Source organism: Mastigoproctus giganteus, chromosome 6 (assembly GCF_048544385.1).
Source record: "Mastigoproctus giganteus isolate SK-2022 chromosome 6, ASM4854438v1, whole genome shotgun sequence".
NCBI lineage: Eukaryota > Metazoa > Arthropoda > Arachnida > Uropygi > Thelyphonidae > Mastigoproctus > Mastigoproctus giganteus.
This window is the reverse complement of record NC_143580.1, coordinates 126,542,714-126,557,763: the sequence shown is the minus strand read 5'-3', so window position 1 is coordinate 126,557,763 and position 15,050 is coordinate 126,542,714. Positions and strand designations below refer to the sequence as shown.

The following is a 15,050-nucleotide window of genomic DNA, read 5'->3' as shown; positions in this document are numbered from 1 at the left end:
ACCTAGGGGGACACCAGCATTAGTGAGAAGTTAGAAGACAGAGTGCCATCTACCATCACTCTCAGTGAGCAATCAGAGAGAGAAAACTGGATAACCAGTTACAAAAAACAGTTAGCAAACCATAAGATAGAAGCTTGTTTGGAAGACCTTTATGCCAAAATTAATAATATACTGGTGAATATCACCAGTAGATCGACATTGACAGAATCCATACTGCTGATCATTGTTCAAACTTATGATTTCTAGGTAGTTTAAGTGTTGGCAGTTAATTGATTTCTCCAATACTTTAGAAAGAGTAGAAGTAATTGCAATGAGATGATAATTGTATGGGAGGGATTTGTCATCCTTTTTAGGAATTGGCTGGATATGAGCAAATCTCCCCAAACCCATAGTGCGGGGAGACCTCAGACATGTGCATTTGGTCGTGTAAAATGCTGTTGGCAGGCCCATAACTAAGTCTCACTGTCTGTTGATGTTGATGGTCTTCCTTCTCTTGGCTTATAAAAGATACTTGTATGGCCACACTGGAACTCCCATTTCCACTTTTTTACAGTGTCATAGGATGGACAGTTCTGTCCATATACAGCTTTCGTTTCTTAGTCCATTTCTTGAGCTTTCTTGCCTTGCAAATGCAGGAACTTGATCACAGCTCGATACTCTACTTTGTCAACCATAGCATCCTTCCTCAGATTCTACCTCTGGTGTACGATCACCTATGGGAATGAAATTTCACATGTTAGTTATTCAATAAGTAGACAACTTATACATAAAACGGTATCTTTCTAATGATGTTTTATCTAGGTCATGAGATAAAAAACACCTTTGGAATAAGATAAAAAAAAAAAAACACTTTTGGAATAAGAAAGTGAAAAAAGCGGCAAAGAACAGGAGTAAGTTCAGGAGCACCGGTTTTGTGCATAAGTGGAGAAATACCATCAGGAGCTGGTGCTTTCTTAGCTTCAAGATTTGTCAAAATCCTTCTGACATTCTTTTGGCAGAAGACAACAGGAGTCATCGAATGGAGCATGTTGGGAATGGTGGAAGATGTTTTACCAAGATCATTAATATATGAGTTGGAAGAAAATTGGGATGCTAGTTTTATCCTTGACTGAAGTGAAAACAGGACCATCTGGTTTGGACAGAGGTGGGAGCAGAGATGGGCAAAAGTTGCAGCCAATAGATTTGGCAAGAGACCAGAATGCTTGGCTACCGTTGGGGCAAGAAGCAAGTTTTCTACTCTTAGCCTGTTCAAAATATAATTTAGATGATTAACAACTGTTTTCCAATTGTTGTGAACTTTGGTGTAGGCAAAAAATAAAACTGAAGAATTGGAAACAAGCTAATTACGATATGCAACATTCTTCTCTCAAACAGCCTTAGCACATTTATTGGAAAACCAACGTTTAGATAAAGGAAGAGGTTTTAAAGTGGAGTGTGCAATAAAGGATTCCATCCCAACAAGAATAATTTTCATGACACTATCTGAGCAAAAGTTGACATCAGAAATTTTGAAATAATCCGACCAAGGTTATTCCATTTTCCATTCCTGTCCAAACAACACTAGGATTGGGAATAGTCATCAGATAAAGGCTCCATTGGAGAAGAGACAATCACCAATTTGTGATCTGAGGTACCTAAAGGACCACTCACTTCAACCGTGTACTTAGAAGGGTTGTTTGTGAGAAAAGGATTGAGTTTTGGCTGTATGGTTAGGATTGTCCAGTATTCTTTTAGATAAATGAACAATCTGTGCAAGGTCATTAGTAATTGCAAAAGCCTCTCGACCAGCTGGGTTGGTGTGACTAGAAAACAGAAGCCAGCTGCAGTTACGAACATTAAAATCACTAAAGAAAGTTGGCCTGAGGAAAGTCAATTTGCGAAGAGAGGAAGTCAAAGAGTACCAAGTGATTAGCAGAGTTGGGAGCACGGTAGAGACAACAGATAAATTTGACTGAATGAGGTAGGGAGATTTTAAGTCAGAGAAGTTCGAAAAGAGGAGATTCCAAATTACCATGTCTCTGACAAGGAATATCAGAATAGACATATGCAGCAGTACCACCTTTCGGCGAAAGCAATCATAGAGTGAATAATTTGGGCATCTGCTGTAGATGAGCAGTAGTTGAATCAACTGATAACTGAGATTCTGTCAGAATATGGGGTTTGGCAGACTGCAAGTGGAAATGGACATCGTTGCGATTAGAATTGAGACCACGTATATTTGTGAAATGAACTAAGAAGTATTTGGGAGGTTTAGATCTTTTCACAGTTAGCTTACTCTATTAGTTTGACAATTCGTGGGTATTCAATAGTAAGAAAAGTGTGGGGGGGGGGGGCAAGACAGCCTGTATGAAGTAATGAAATTTTTGGATATGGCGTATACATAGTAAGAATATACCCAGATCCTTGCAAATGCGGGGTGCATTTGGCCTCAAATCCACCCCGCATACACTCTACTTGACTCCCTCCAGTCCTGGCAGAGTAGAGGTAGCAAGATTATACACTAGCTGATCCGGAAGCCTCCTAAAGGGTTAACAATTTTCGGTCTGGTGTACTAACTAGCGGCCAGCCTGTAAACACTGTCTTAGAGCTGTACCCTCAAAATGTAGGGAAGATTGGATCTCGCCGTGATGTCCGTCATAACCTCAAAAGTCATCAGCCATACTGCACGATGGAAGTGATGGGGAAGGGTTTACTGGAACTTATCTCTAAGCCTAAATATGTGTTCCTCCACTTCAAGCCACCAATATGCAAAGTGGTGGTATTGCACCTGTTGATGAGAGTCATCTACCACCTAGTATTGCCGGGTAACACAGAGGGGCAGCATTCCTCCATGTGGTGTCTGCGCCACCCCTCTATCCCTGCTTACATTGGTTCACACCTCGGTGGTCACCCACAGTGTGCTTGGGGTTTTTAGGGGCATTCTCTCAGTATTGCACTATACAGAATAAAGAGAAGGATCTCATAAAATTATTTCATGCAATAGTATTTGCATGAAATATCATAACAATAATGAGGATGAATACCTCATTACCTGTTAGTACCCAGGATTACTAACAGTCCCACCATTGTGAAGGTGCAAGCAGAGGATTTGGCTGTCACAAACTGTCCGGACTTTGCTGAAATTGGGTCCATTTGACTTGAGTGTCACCTGAATATCAGTTCCATCAATGTTTTAGACTCCCAGGTATTAAGTACAGCTTGTTTGGCATATCTGAGAGAATGTCTTTGTCAACCTAAAAGGCCGGTTATTGTTGATATTGAGAAAGCCAGCAAGAAGAATGGTGCTAGGATAAGTGCTGCAGTAGTTTGAATCCACACTGGGCAACAAAGTTGGTGGTGGCAACGCCTTCTACAAATGTGTCAGCAATCTTGGAACCCATAGTGTGGGGAGACCTCAGACATGTGCATTTGGTCGTGTAAAATGCTGTTGGCAGACCGATAACTAAGTCTCACTATCTGTGGTTGTTGATGGCCTTCCTTCTCTTGGCTTAGAAAAGACACTTGTATGGCCACACTGAAACTCCTGTTTGCACGTTTTTACAGTGTCATAGGAAGGACAGTTCGGTCCATATTCAGCTTTCATTTCTTCATACATTTCCTGAGCTTTCTTGCCTTGCAAATGCAGGAACTTGATCACAGCTTTATACTCTACTTTGTCAACCATAGCATCCTTCCTCTGTTCTATCTCTTGTGTACGATCATCTATGTGTATGAAATTACACATGTTAGTTATTGAATAAGTAGACAACTTATATTTATAAACAGCATCTTTCTAATGATATTTTATCTAGGTCATGGTACGAACTTTTTATTACTCCCTCTGAAAGTATGAGATGACACAGAAGCCTTGATAGATAAAAGCGAGTCTGTAATCAAGTCACAAAAGAAGTTAGGCAAGCAAAGGCAGATTACAAGAAATCTTTGGCAAAGGATGCTAGGAAAAACAGCAAGGACTTTTTTACTTATATAAACTCTTGAAGGAAGGGGATTGAATCAGATTGGTCCACATACCCATGGTTTAAATGTTGATGATCCTGCTCAGATAGCTGATAATCTGAATGAGTAATTTGCATCTACATTCACGCATGAGGAGTTATTAAGGGAGGGAAATGACAAAAGTTTGTCAAACTGTAACTGCATCCTTAATGATTTTGTAATAATGAATATTAAAGTGGAGGATAAATTGCTTAAGTTAAACATAAGAAAGGCAACTGGGGTGGATGGGATCTATCCAGTTATATTAAAGGAGGTAGAAAAGTAAGTAATCAATCAAATCCTTAGCCATAATTATGAGAGCTTCCCTGGACTCAGGGGAGGTCCCTATGGATTGGAGGTGTGAAAATGTATCACCAATTCAGAAAGGGGGATCTAAGGGTAACACGAGAATTACAGACCAGTTAGTTGAACTTCTATTCTGGATAAAATAATTTAGTCTCTGGTTAATGTTGCATTGCAGGATCATCTAGACAAGACTGCAGCAATAATTCAGACACAGCATGGGTTTGTTAAGGGAAAGTCATGTCTGACAAATTTGATAGGACACTATGATGTAGTTCCAATAGAACTGGATGCAAAAAAATATAATTTTGATGTCATATACTTGGATTTTAGGAAAGCTTTTGACACTCCACATGGAAGATTACTGTACAAATTGGAGCAGTATGGTATTAAGGGTAAGTTGCTACAATAGATATGTGGGGGTGGTTGACAGAGTGGTAATCAATGAATGCTGCTCTTTGTGGACTAATGTTATTAGTGGAGTTCCCCCAGTGTTGGTTCAGTGTTGGGTCCATTGTTTTCTGTATTTATTAATGATATTGATGATGGTATTTCAGGCTTAATGTCCAAGTTTGCAGTTGATACAAATGTTGGCTGGGTTGTTATTGACAGTAAAGGCAGTGTTGCTACTGCACCAGGATCTAGAAAAATTTGGGCTGATAAATGGCAGTTGAAGTTTAACCTTGACAAATGCAAAGTACTGCATTTGTCAAGGTTAGAAGTTGGGTAGAAGTAACCCCAGAGAAATGTACCAACTGTGTGGTACTACTCTTAGGATGGAAAATGAAAAAGGCCTGGGGATAATTGTGCAGTCAGATATGAAATATTCTGAGCATTGCTGACAGGCTGCTAGAGCAAGTCATGGAGTATTGTCAATGATATGTGGGAATTTTGCTAGTAGGGAAAAGGTGGTTATTCCTTTGTATAAAGCATTGGTCAGCCTACAACTTGAATACTGCATACGTAGATTTGCTTGAGCTAATTCAGAGAAGGGCAACTAGATTGGCGAGTGGAATGAAAGGGTGGTCTTACCAAGAAAGGCTTAAGGTTTTCAAATTGCAGTGTCTGGAGACTAGGCACATGTGAGATGATCTGATTGAGGTGTATAAAGCCTTGAATGGGTTGAGCAGACTCAATTCTGATGGGATTCTTCCTATTGCTCAGATCATGAACCTGAGGTTGCATCTATTCAAATCGATGAAAGGCAGTTGTAGAATAGATGTGCAGAAATTTGCATTTTGCCAGTGGGTAGTTGATTGCTGGAACAAACGTCCATCTGTTGTTGGACGTTTGTTCAACCTTATTTGATACCTTAATAAATTCAAGGAGGAATTGACAAACATTTGGATTTTTTTTTTTTTTTTTTTTTACTGATTCTACATGATTTGCTTTCCTGCATAGCATGCCCCTACTACTACTATCATTGTTATTTATGAAAATCAAAAACAACAATGGTTTAAGAATGGATCCTGCTTCTAACTTTACACCAGTCTAAAGAATATCCATTAATCGGAACCCTCTGCTTTCTGTCCTTTAACCATCTGCAATCCATCTTAGAATATTTGTAACCCAACATGTTCCAATATAAAGTGATCTTTTGTGAGGAGGGACCGAGACAAATTCCTTGATAAAAATCCAGATTAACTATTTAAAAATGTTCCCTACATCCAACTCATAAACTCCTTAGCAACTAAAAGTGCATGAGGAGAGGATTTTTAGGGATGAGATTTCAATCAGAAATCCCGTCCTTAGTTTCAACTTGAAAAAAAAAAAAAAAAAGCAACAGTATATCAGCACTACTCAGTAAGACCTTACGTACGAAATCCTTTGATGTTTTAAGTGTTAAAAATATGGAATATGGCCTGTCAGTGAGAGCAAAACATTTTCCCCTCTCAAAAAACTCATTTGTGTCAGTTGTCAATGTGAATGCCCTGAATGTGTACCAGTAGCAGAAATAAGAAAGTGAAATTAATGACACAAAACAGAATTTAACAGCCTAGATATGCTCAGAATCTGCAGGAAAACATTCTAGTGGAACTAAAACTGAGATGATCATCCCATCAATGAGTCCTTTGCTCCCATTGCATTCTAGCTATAAAGCTCTCAAAAGTCAGTACAAAATCAGTTGGTTGCTGATCCCATAGTGATACCTCTTACTGCTTCACCTTTGACATAGCCAATTAATACAGAAAAGACCAAAAAGCCTGGCTTGTACTCTACAGCAAACGAAACAAGTTTGTACGGTGCCTGAAGTTAGTATAGTTTATTTCCTGCTCATTGGCAATATTAACAATTTATAACAAAAAAAAAAAAAAAAAAAAGCATAAAGCAATATGGGTAAACCAAGAAAATTGTTTCTAGTGAGATACACTTTTGGCAATGTAAACAAAGAACAAATGTTCTGGCACTGTACCTTCAGTGATCAATCACACTTTAAGTCTGGGAAAATGATAAAAAACAATTCAAAACCATACCAACTAAAAATTTATCTATATTTCATATTTTTATTTCCAACAAATAATGAATGTGGGTTCAGTATTTTTGAGATGGATATATTAAGTCTATCACCATGGCTGCATCGTTAAGAAATAAACCAAATTTGCCCAAAATGCAATGTACTGTGTGTTTATGCAGCTTTTTAAAACTGTTGAGCAAAAAAAAGTAATGGTAGAAACATGAAACTTGTACTTCCTCACTCACCACAAATAAAAAGTATATTGACATCCCCAAGCAGAGGAACTACTGTGTTATATACACATTTTGCATTCCTTTTGGAAATGCCCTCATACGTTGGAAAAATTGTGTTCAAATTAATGGCCATTCACCTAGGTTATGTTGCATTTAATATAATTAGAAAAGGACTTTACTTGGTTCTTTTCCATTAATCCTATTACTAAAAATAATACCACTGTTATACCACGTGAAATTAATAATATAGTTTATTAAGCTATTAAGAATAGTAGTTTAGGCGAATAGCTTAATAAACTGTATTATTAATTTCACATGGTATAAGAGTGATATTATATTTATTAACAATCTTATGTTACATTGTTATGTTATGATTTTGTGACTTCTTCCCCCCCATCCAAATAGCACTATAATAACTGCTTTTATTCATCCTCATGCATGAAATATTATGTTATAATATTTCATGCAAATACTATTTAGAATGCCCTAAATAGAGTAACTAGTTACAAATTAATAACTGATATTCAAGTGCCATCAGGCATTTTAATAGGAAATAAAGATACTACTTGACTGTCCTGACAACATAAAGCTAAATGGCCTTGCCACTGTATGATATTATATTTAATGGATAATTTCTAATTGTTCATGATTATTTGAATTCATAAGGGCATACCATCCTTGAATTTTGAAAAGATGATGTGGATTGCATGGTTGTTGTCTTTAATCAGTTTGGTAAGTTGCAAGTTTGTGACTTTCTTTCTCTACTGCCTGTGAGAATACAGCACTTCACCTGACATCTACTTCTCAAACTATGAAAAGTCTATTTTATGAAAAATGATAGTTCTACTGGAGGCTAAGTGAATACCTATTTTATTTAAAATCCCTCCTACTCTGGAGTTTTTCTACTCTCCATCCAAAACATACCTTTCTGGTATATTTTGGATGTAGTGCAGAGAAGATTTTAATCTTGTTTGTGAAGTTTTAGTGTAAAGATTTTAAATTTCAATAATTTCTTGCAAATTACACATGTAGTCCTTTCACTTAACAATCTAAATATGATGGCCATTTTAAGAAGTCAAAAGTATTATTAGAAGAAACTTCTGTATTGTATTAATATTTTTATTGCAGTTGCATACTGTTCTTCAAGATAGCCAAGGCGCCTCCGTAGCCAGGTGGGAAGGAGCAGCAGTGCGTACCACATGCTTCTTGATTAGACCGGGGTTTGAGCCCGTCACCACCAAATACGGAAGATGTGGAAAGGTCAGGGAATGACCACTGCATATCCCGGAGCAATATGGCCTTAGTGCTAATGCTCCTAAAAACCAAATCAACTACAATGTAGCCAATGAGCCAGACAAATTTTAAAGCATAAATTATGTTAAATGTTTCTGATTTATCACTGATTTTTATTATGGGATTTTTTTTAAAGTTTGGTGGAAATAACAGACTTTTTGTTGTGTTGCAGGGACATTTGCTGTTAATTGGAGTTAGTGGTGCTGGAAAAACAACCCTATCTCGCTTTGTTGCCTGGATGAATGGTTTAAGCATCTTTCAAATAAAGGTATCTTCTTAAAGATAAATATTTTGTAGGTAGATCAAGTTGTGGGCACAATAAATTTTTTGGTGTTCAGTTTATATTCCATTGCAACATAAGTCCGAAGAATTTACTTTTTGACAAGAATACATTTATTAACCATATTTATTTAGGAGTCATTTTTGGTCTCGAACCACAGTCAACTAAAATGTGTGGCTATTGCACTCCACCACTGACCATGCTGCTACGTCATGCTTAAAATGATCATCAGCTACATTCTCTATATTTTCCACTACTAGAGGCAAATAGGTCTCTCTTTAAGTTTAAAAAAAAAAAAATCATTAAACTTAGAAAAGTTAAGCACCGTGAAAAATGGGCAGTCAGTAATTATATTCCTATTTCTCATCAGTGTTACGTGTTTTTTTTTTTGTTTTTTCCCCCTTCCATACTTTTGTTGATGAACAAAAAGGTATTTATTCTTGTTCTTTAGTTTTGGTACCTGAATTTTCACATGTAGATTCTTCCAGTAATGATAAGTAAGATGAGTGGATATTTCAGTGGCCACTTTCAGTAAACTAGGCAATCATAATTTTTTTTTTTTTTTTTTTTTTAATCGACATAAACAGAAATGTAGCATCCACACACCACATTGAGAAATGGTCAATCATTTGTGGACATGGGTACTAATCTTGGTGCAGTTACAGCAATTAGTGTATTCATGGCTTGAAGTAGTGAAACAGTATCGGACATTCAAAGCAAAACCCCAGCATTTCCTCAACTCTTCTTTCCTCCACTATGAATCATGCCTTTTTATGTTATAAGAGACATTGTGGTGAGGGAACAACTTTCCTTACATTTTTAGGATATAATTTTAAAATAGTTCACTGGCCACTAGATAATTCACCAGACTGAACCTATGGTACCACTCTAGAAAACAACTAGATGAGCTAGGGTTTAATCCTACTGTCAGCTCTGATTGCAAGGAATTGTAGTAATGGAATTGGTTGAAGAGAATCTTATGAGTCAGTCCTTTGCTGTTTTTCACTTCCAATGGTCATTTAATTTGTCTAATTTTCACTTCCAGTGGTCTTTTGGCTGCATTTATTTATTTAATTTAGGAGACAAACTCAGCAGTTGGGTGGTTCTAAATTTCTACTAATTTTACAGCTGGTACAATCAATGACCAGTCAGTGTAGATAAAATTTATTAAATAAATTTTATTTACACTGACTGGAATTTTATATAAATTTATAATTAATGAAATTTTCACAATATGAGATATATTTAAAAATGATGCCATTTCACCTCCTTCGGTGGATCACTACATACTAATATTTTTCATTTGCACTAATTGTCTGTTTAATAAATTATATATATACTAAAATATATCTTAGCCAAAAATATTTTAAGAACTAAGAACCTAACCCCAGTTTTTACCATTTGTCTATATCATCATCATTAGTTCTCCTGCTCTTTGTGCATATCTTTGGAAACATAACTCCCAGCAACAGTAAGGTTCATCTCTACATCTTGCAATGTGCATGCTATATCTAAAAACATTTTTTTTTGCTTCATACATCCCTACCACTCATCTATATTGCTTGATCATGAATTGTTAGACTGCTCGTGGAACAAACTTATCTGTAAAAAGAACTATACTTCCCATTAACTTTCCTAATTCATTTCAAAAATATATATGGTCTTGGTGCCAATCTCAGTGATTTCCATTTCCAAAAGTAAGTCTTTCTCCTGTTACATTTTTCTAACACAATCTCGATTATTAGCTTCCTCGATCAACACTAATTTAATTTTTCCTGCTTATTTGTTATGCTTTATAGGTGGTACTCATAGATAAATCCACTTTGATGTTCCTTCAGAAATATTCTAATCTAGACATTTCCCCTTTTTGACTCTTGCTTCCAGTTCTCTGTCACAAATTTATCAAAATCATTTGCTGCCTCTACTTCAGAAATCATTTGGAACTTTTTGGCTTTGTTTCTTTGAAACTCATATCTCCAGCGTACTTTTCCTAATGGTTAACTGATTTTTGTAAATGATTTTAATGTACATAGCTGCAACTGAATACAGTCATAGTCATATAGACCCAGCTGGTAGAAATGCTGAAAATTTTGCTCAACTTGTTCATTTCTGCTGTAATGTATGTTTTATGTTACTCATCTATGGATAAATCATGGAAAATTTTGATGAAACTAAAGCATTTTCTCTTGACATTTCTAATGCTTTGATCATATTTGGTGTAAAGATCTTCTAAATAAGCTTATTTAGAAGACCCAATTACAAAAACACAATTTGCCCACTTTTTTTGTAGGTATCCAGTTTTCTCTCTGACTGCTAAGTACTTATGTTTGTACATGATCTCTGTATTCTAATTTCTCTCTAATTCTTGTGTTCCCCAAGGTTCGGTTTTTTCTCCTACTCTTTTCCTTCTGTTTATCAATGGCCTTCCATTGACCAGAAATTCTATCCATAGTTTTGCTGATGGTATCACATTGCATTCCACCTTCCAGCTTGAGAAACCTTGCCCTGCACAACCATCTTCAACTTCTTGAACATTCACTACCGATTCCTTAAATGCTGATCTCTAGGTAATTCTCCAGTTGGGAAAGGATAACTTAGTGTTGATTTCAATCCTTCTAAAACTCAGTCTTGTCTTATGTATCACAAATTGTACACTTTTGCTCCTATGCATATTATCATTGACCTTCTAGACATAATCACATATTTCTATTAGGGATCTGACTTCTTATCGCTTTTGGCATAAGCATATCACAAATATTGCTTCAACTGCATCTGAAAAACTGGGTTTTCTCTTTTGCTCTGTGTTACTTTTCTTCCAAACAGCAGGTAAATGATATTTTCCATTCTGCAGTATGGGCTTCAGTGTTTATGATACAGATTCACAGGTTTGTGTTCATAGTTATTATTCTGTGGTAAGGTTTTGAAACCCATTTGCTCAGTTTGTTACACCTTTTACATTTGATGCAATGCAAATGAATTTTCATTACTCACATCGGTGTTTCTTCCAGCACCTGTTTAGAATTAAAGCTTGTATCCAATGTCAGCTTCATTTCTTGCTTACACTAAATGCTGCAACAGTTTCAAGCAAGTTATTAATATATCAAAACTGAATTTTACAAAGTCTAAGAATATGAAACTTGTCTTGTTTCAAATGGTAGTATATCATTCTTGTCTCTAGTGAGGATGATTGGCTACAACAGTTCACATTTTTGTCATCTGTTACATCGTTATCTTACCAATCCTTTTTCATCTAAATATAAATTTGTGTTATCAGCTCCCTATTGTTCTTCTATCTATTACATTAATGTTATCCCAGTAAATCTCCTTCCTTAATGAATACATTTCATTCAGTACCTCTCGATTTCTGATAGAAAGGTTAAAGAGTACAGAAACTTTTATACCAGATGGCTCTAGGTGCTGATGGCATTCTTTCACTTGTCCTTAAAACTTGTTATCCTGTGTTACCTTTTGTTTTGTGTCTGGTTTTTGGACTCTTTCCATTGTTTTTCTGTTTTTGTGAAAATTTGATCATATCCAGCCAATTTCAAAAATTGGCAACAAATTCTACCCTCCCAATTGTCATGTTATTGCACTTACCTCATGTTTTCTTCCAAAGTAATGGAGAAACCATTAACCACCATATCTTACACTACCTTGAAACCTTCCGTCTGATTAAAGATTGCCAGTATTGAATGTGATTGCTTATCCATTGTTGATGTCTTATTGATTTTCACTCATATGTGGACAAATTCTGCAAGAAAGTTTGGAGAAACTTGGACAGTTACTTTCAGTTTTTATAAGGTTGGTTTTGTTGTGTTGCTGCTTATTGTTGGATTAATTACATGGGTCATAATGCACCAGTTCATATGATATGATATGTTTCAGAGGTGCTTTTAGCCGACCGTGCTAGCCGGGTGGGTAAAGTGCCTGCCTGGCAACCCAAAGGTCGCGGGTTTGAATCCCACCTTGGGCTTGGATCAAAGTACTGCGAAAAACCTTGGGAGGTGCACTATGGCCACAGAAGCCGATGCGCCAACAACTACCAAAGGGGGGGGGGGGGAAGGTGCTTTTAATCATGCTTGGCATCTAAGGAAGTTACTATGTTATTTCCTTCTTTGAGATTTCTCTAATGGGTAGGTAGTTTTCCCTCTGCCCATTACAAGTGATAGTTTGATAGAACTCTCTCTTCCAACTTTTTAATTAATGCTATGATTCTCCAAGGTTATGTTCTTTCATCCACATTTCCCCCCTCCTGTTTATTAATAACTCTCATTTATTACAAATGTTATCCCTAATTTAGCAGATGATATTACATATGTGTGACTTTCCAGTTTGACAATCTTGCTCTATCTGCATAACAAGATATTCATTGGCAGGTCCTTAAATGCCAACGTTGGAGAAGCATTGGAGAAGTTTCTCTACTCTGCATTGGAGAAGTTTCTCTACTCGACTGTGAGGAAAGAAAACTTAGCTTATAGCCTAGTGGCCAAATGTTAAGGGTACAATAGTACACACATTTCAGTTAGCCATATTTCAAGCTCATGTGACTGCTAAGAATGATGCAGTTCTTGTTTTTGTTCTTTTTTGTGTCTCTATGTGGCAATCTCAGATAATAAACAACATTTATTACTTTATTTACTTAAAAATAAAAGTTATTTACTTTTATTTTTTTGTTAGAAAGAGGAAGCAAAAAAAGTTTTGACTGATTTCCCAATCGTCTTCAATAACATTCAGATTTGTAGACAAGGTCACATATCTTTACTATTTACTTGTGTTCTCTTTTCAATCGGTATCTGCATTTCAACTCTTTCTTTCAAACTAGATGAGATTCATGAATTTGTGTGAATCTGGTCTAGTTTGAAGTTCTAATTTCATTCTCTTCATTCTTTTGAAAAAAAAAATAAGAGGAGTTATCAATATTTGATATCAATATTTTACAAATATTGATATCAACGTAGAACGTATTGAGCATTATGGCACTGGTTCATACTATTCTCTTAATTCTAAATTACATGGAAGTAACTTTTTACTCTTCCTTATTTATTCCTTTTATTTTTGTTTCTGTTGCGAACTTATTTCTTATGTGTTTTCTGTAAATGGCAGTTCAAAAGAAATTTAAGTCCGTCAAGTAACTTTTTTTCTGCACATGAAGACCATTCATAGTATACAGTACTATAGTTGCTCAATACCCTTCATCTTTAGGCATCATCTTAAAATGAAATTCATGTAATACATTTTTTTTTAGATGGCAATATGTACTATTAAATATTTTAATAACTTTAAAATTAACCATTATTAAAATATTAAATAGTACATATACAGCCGCTCCCCGACTTATGTAATGATTGCATTCTGCAGAACTTTACATAAGTCAGAATTTCCCTAAATGCTTATGCAGCACTCACAAATTTTGATTGAAGCAAAAAATAAACGTTCAATGAATGTGTAAATAGAATTACTTATTCAATTTTTTTTTTTATCCCATGAGCAGTAAAAATTACAAACGTGTACAAAATTGCAAAAGTTTCAAAATATTTAAATTACAAAGAGACAGGCATAATGTCAGCAAATTTTACCTTTCGAGCATCGTTGCCAGAATTAACTCTCCAGGTGATAAGCATGCCACTGTGGAAGTTGAGGGCTGTAGAGATTTAGAATGGGTTTTTAAAAAACATCACAATTTCTCTGCAGCTGCACATTTGGCACTGGCAACTTCACCACAAAATTTAATGTTTTGGAAACTAGCGCGATACTTCAACCTATTAAACTACTCATTGCTTGCCATGAACTTGGCTTTGGGTTCGCCATACTTATCTTTAATATCTTCATAAATACTTCTTGATTTTGCTTGAATGGCCATTGGACTCGGAGTACTTGCTTCTGAGTCTGATTTTCCATCCATATCATTAATAGCTTTTCCATCTTCGACATAGCACCTGAATGCTGTTTCGTGATCACTGTTGATCTTAAATGCATTAATCCTTTAACATGTTCTCTTATACGCACACTGTCCCTTAAAATAGTATTCACTGTTGAAGCAGTTTGACCTAATTTTGTGTAATAGATGACAAACTTTGTTCTGCTTCATAATTCTTAATTAATAATCATCATTTCTAAATCAATTTTGTTTTGTTTGCTAGCTCTGCCAGCACTGCACTTTCTTTGGTCCCTTTCCATTTACTATTTTAATAAGTAAATAGCAATGAAGAGGAGATTTGGAAAATTTATTTGTTTTTATTTGATTGAAGATTTCAGTGAAGAGGAACTCATTTCACCATAATACTGTAACGTAAAAACCCACAGAATTCCAGTTATCGGTATTATTGCAAATGCAATAAGATTGAGTTTACTACCTGTTTATAATAGATTATGCTAACAGAAAAAGCCCAATAAATCGGAAAGTGCTAATTGTTTTTATTGTTTTATGGTCGTGACCTCCAGAAATGTGTTTTAGAAAAATATCAAAGAGGCATTCAAAATTGATTCTTATACCGGAACATATGATAACGAT

The 15,050-nt window shown here is 35.7% G+C and overlaps 1 protein-coding gene across 2 annotated transcripts in view; it reads left to right on the top strand.

Moving 5' to 3' along the window:
- Dhc64C (dynein heavy chain, cytoplasmic) overlaps positions 1–15,050 on the top strand; it is a 1,460,071-nt gene that overhangs the window by 774,652 nt on the left and 670,369 nt on the right. For both annotated transcript variants that reach the window (XM_090376486.1, XM_090376487.1), the window contains exon 53: positions 8,432–8,527. In XM_090376486.1, the coding sequence (XP_090232612.1) occupies positions 8,432–8,527 (96 nt within the window). The remainder of the gene's footprint in view (positions 1–8,431; positions 8,528–15,050) is intronic.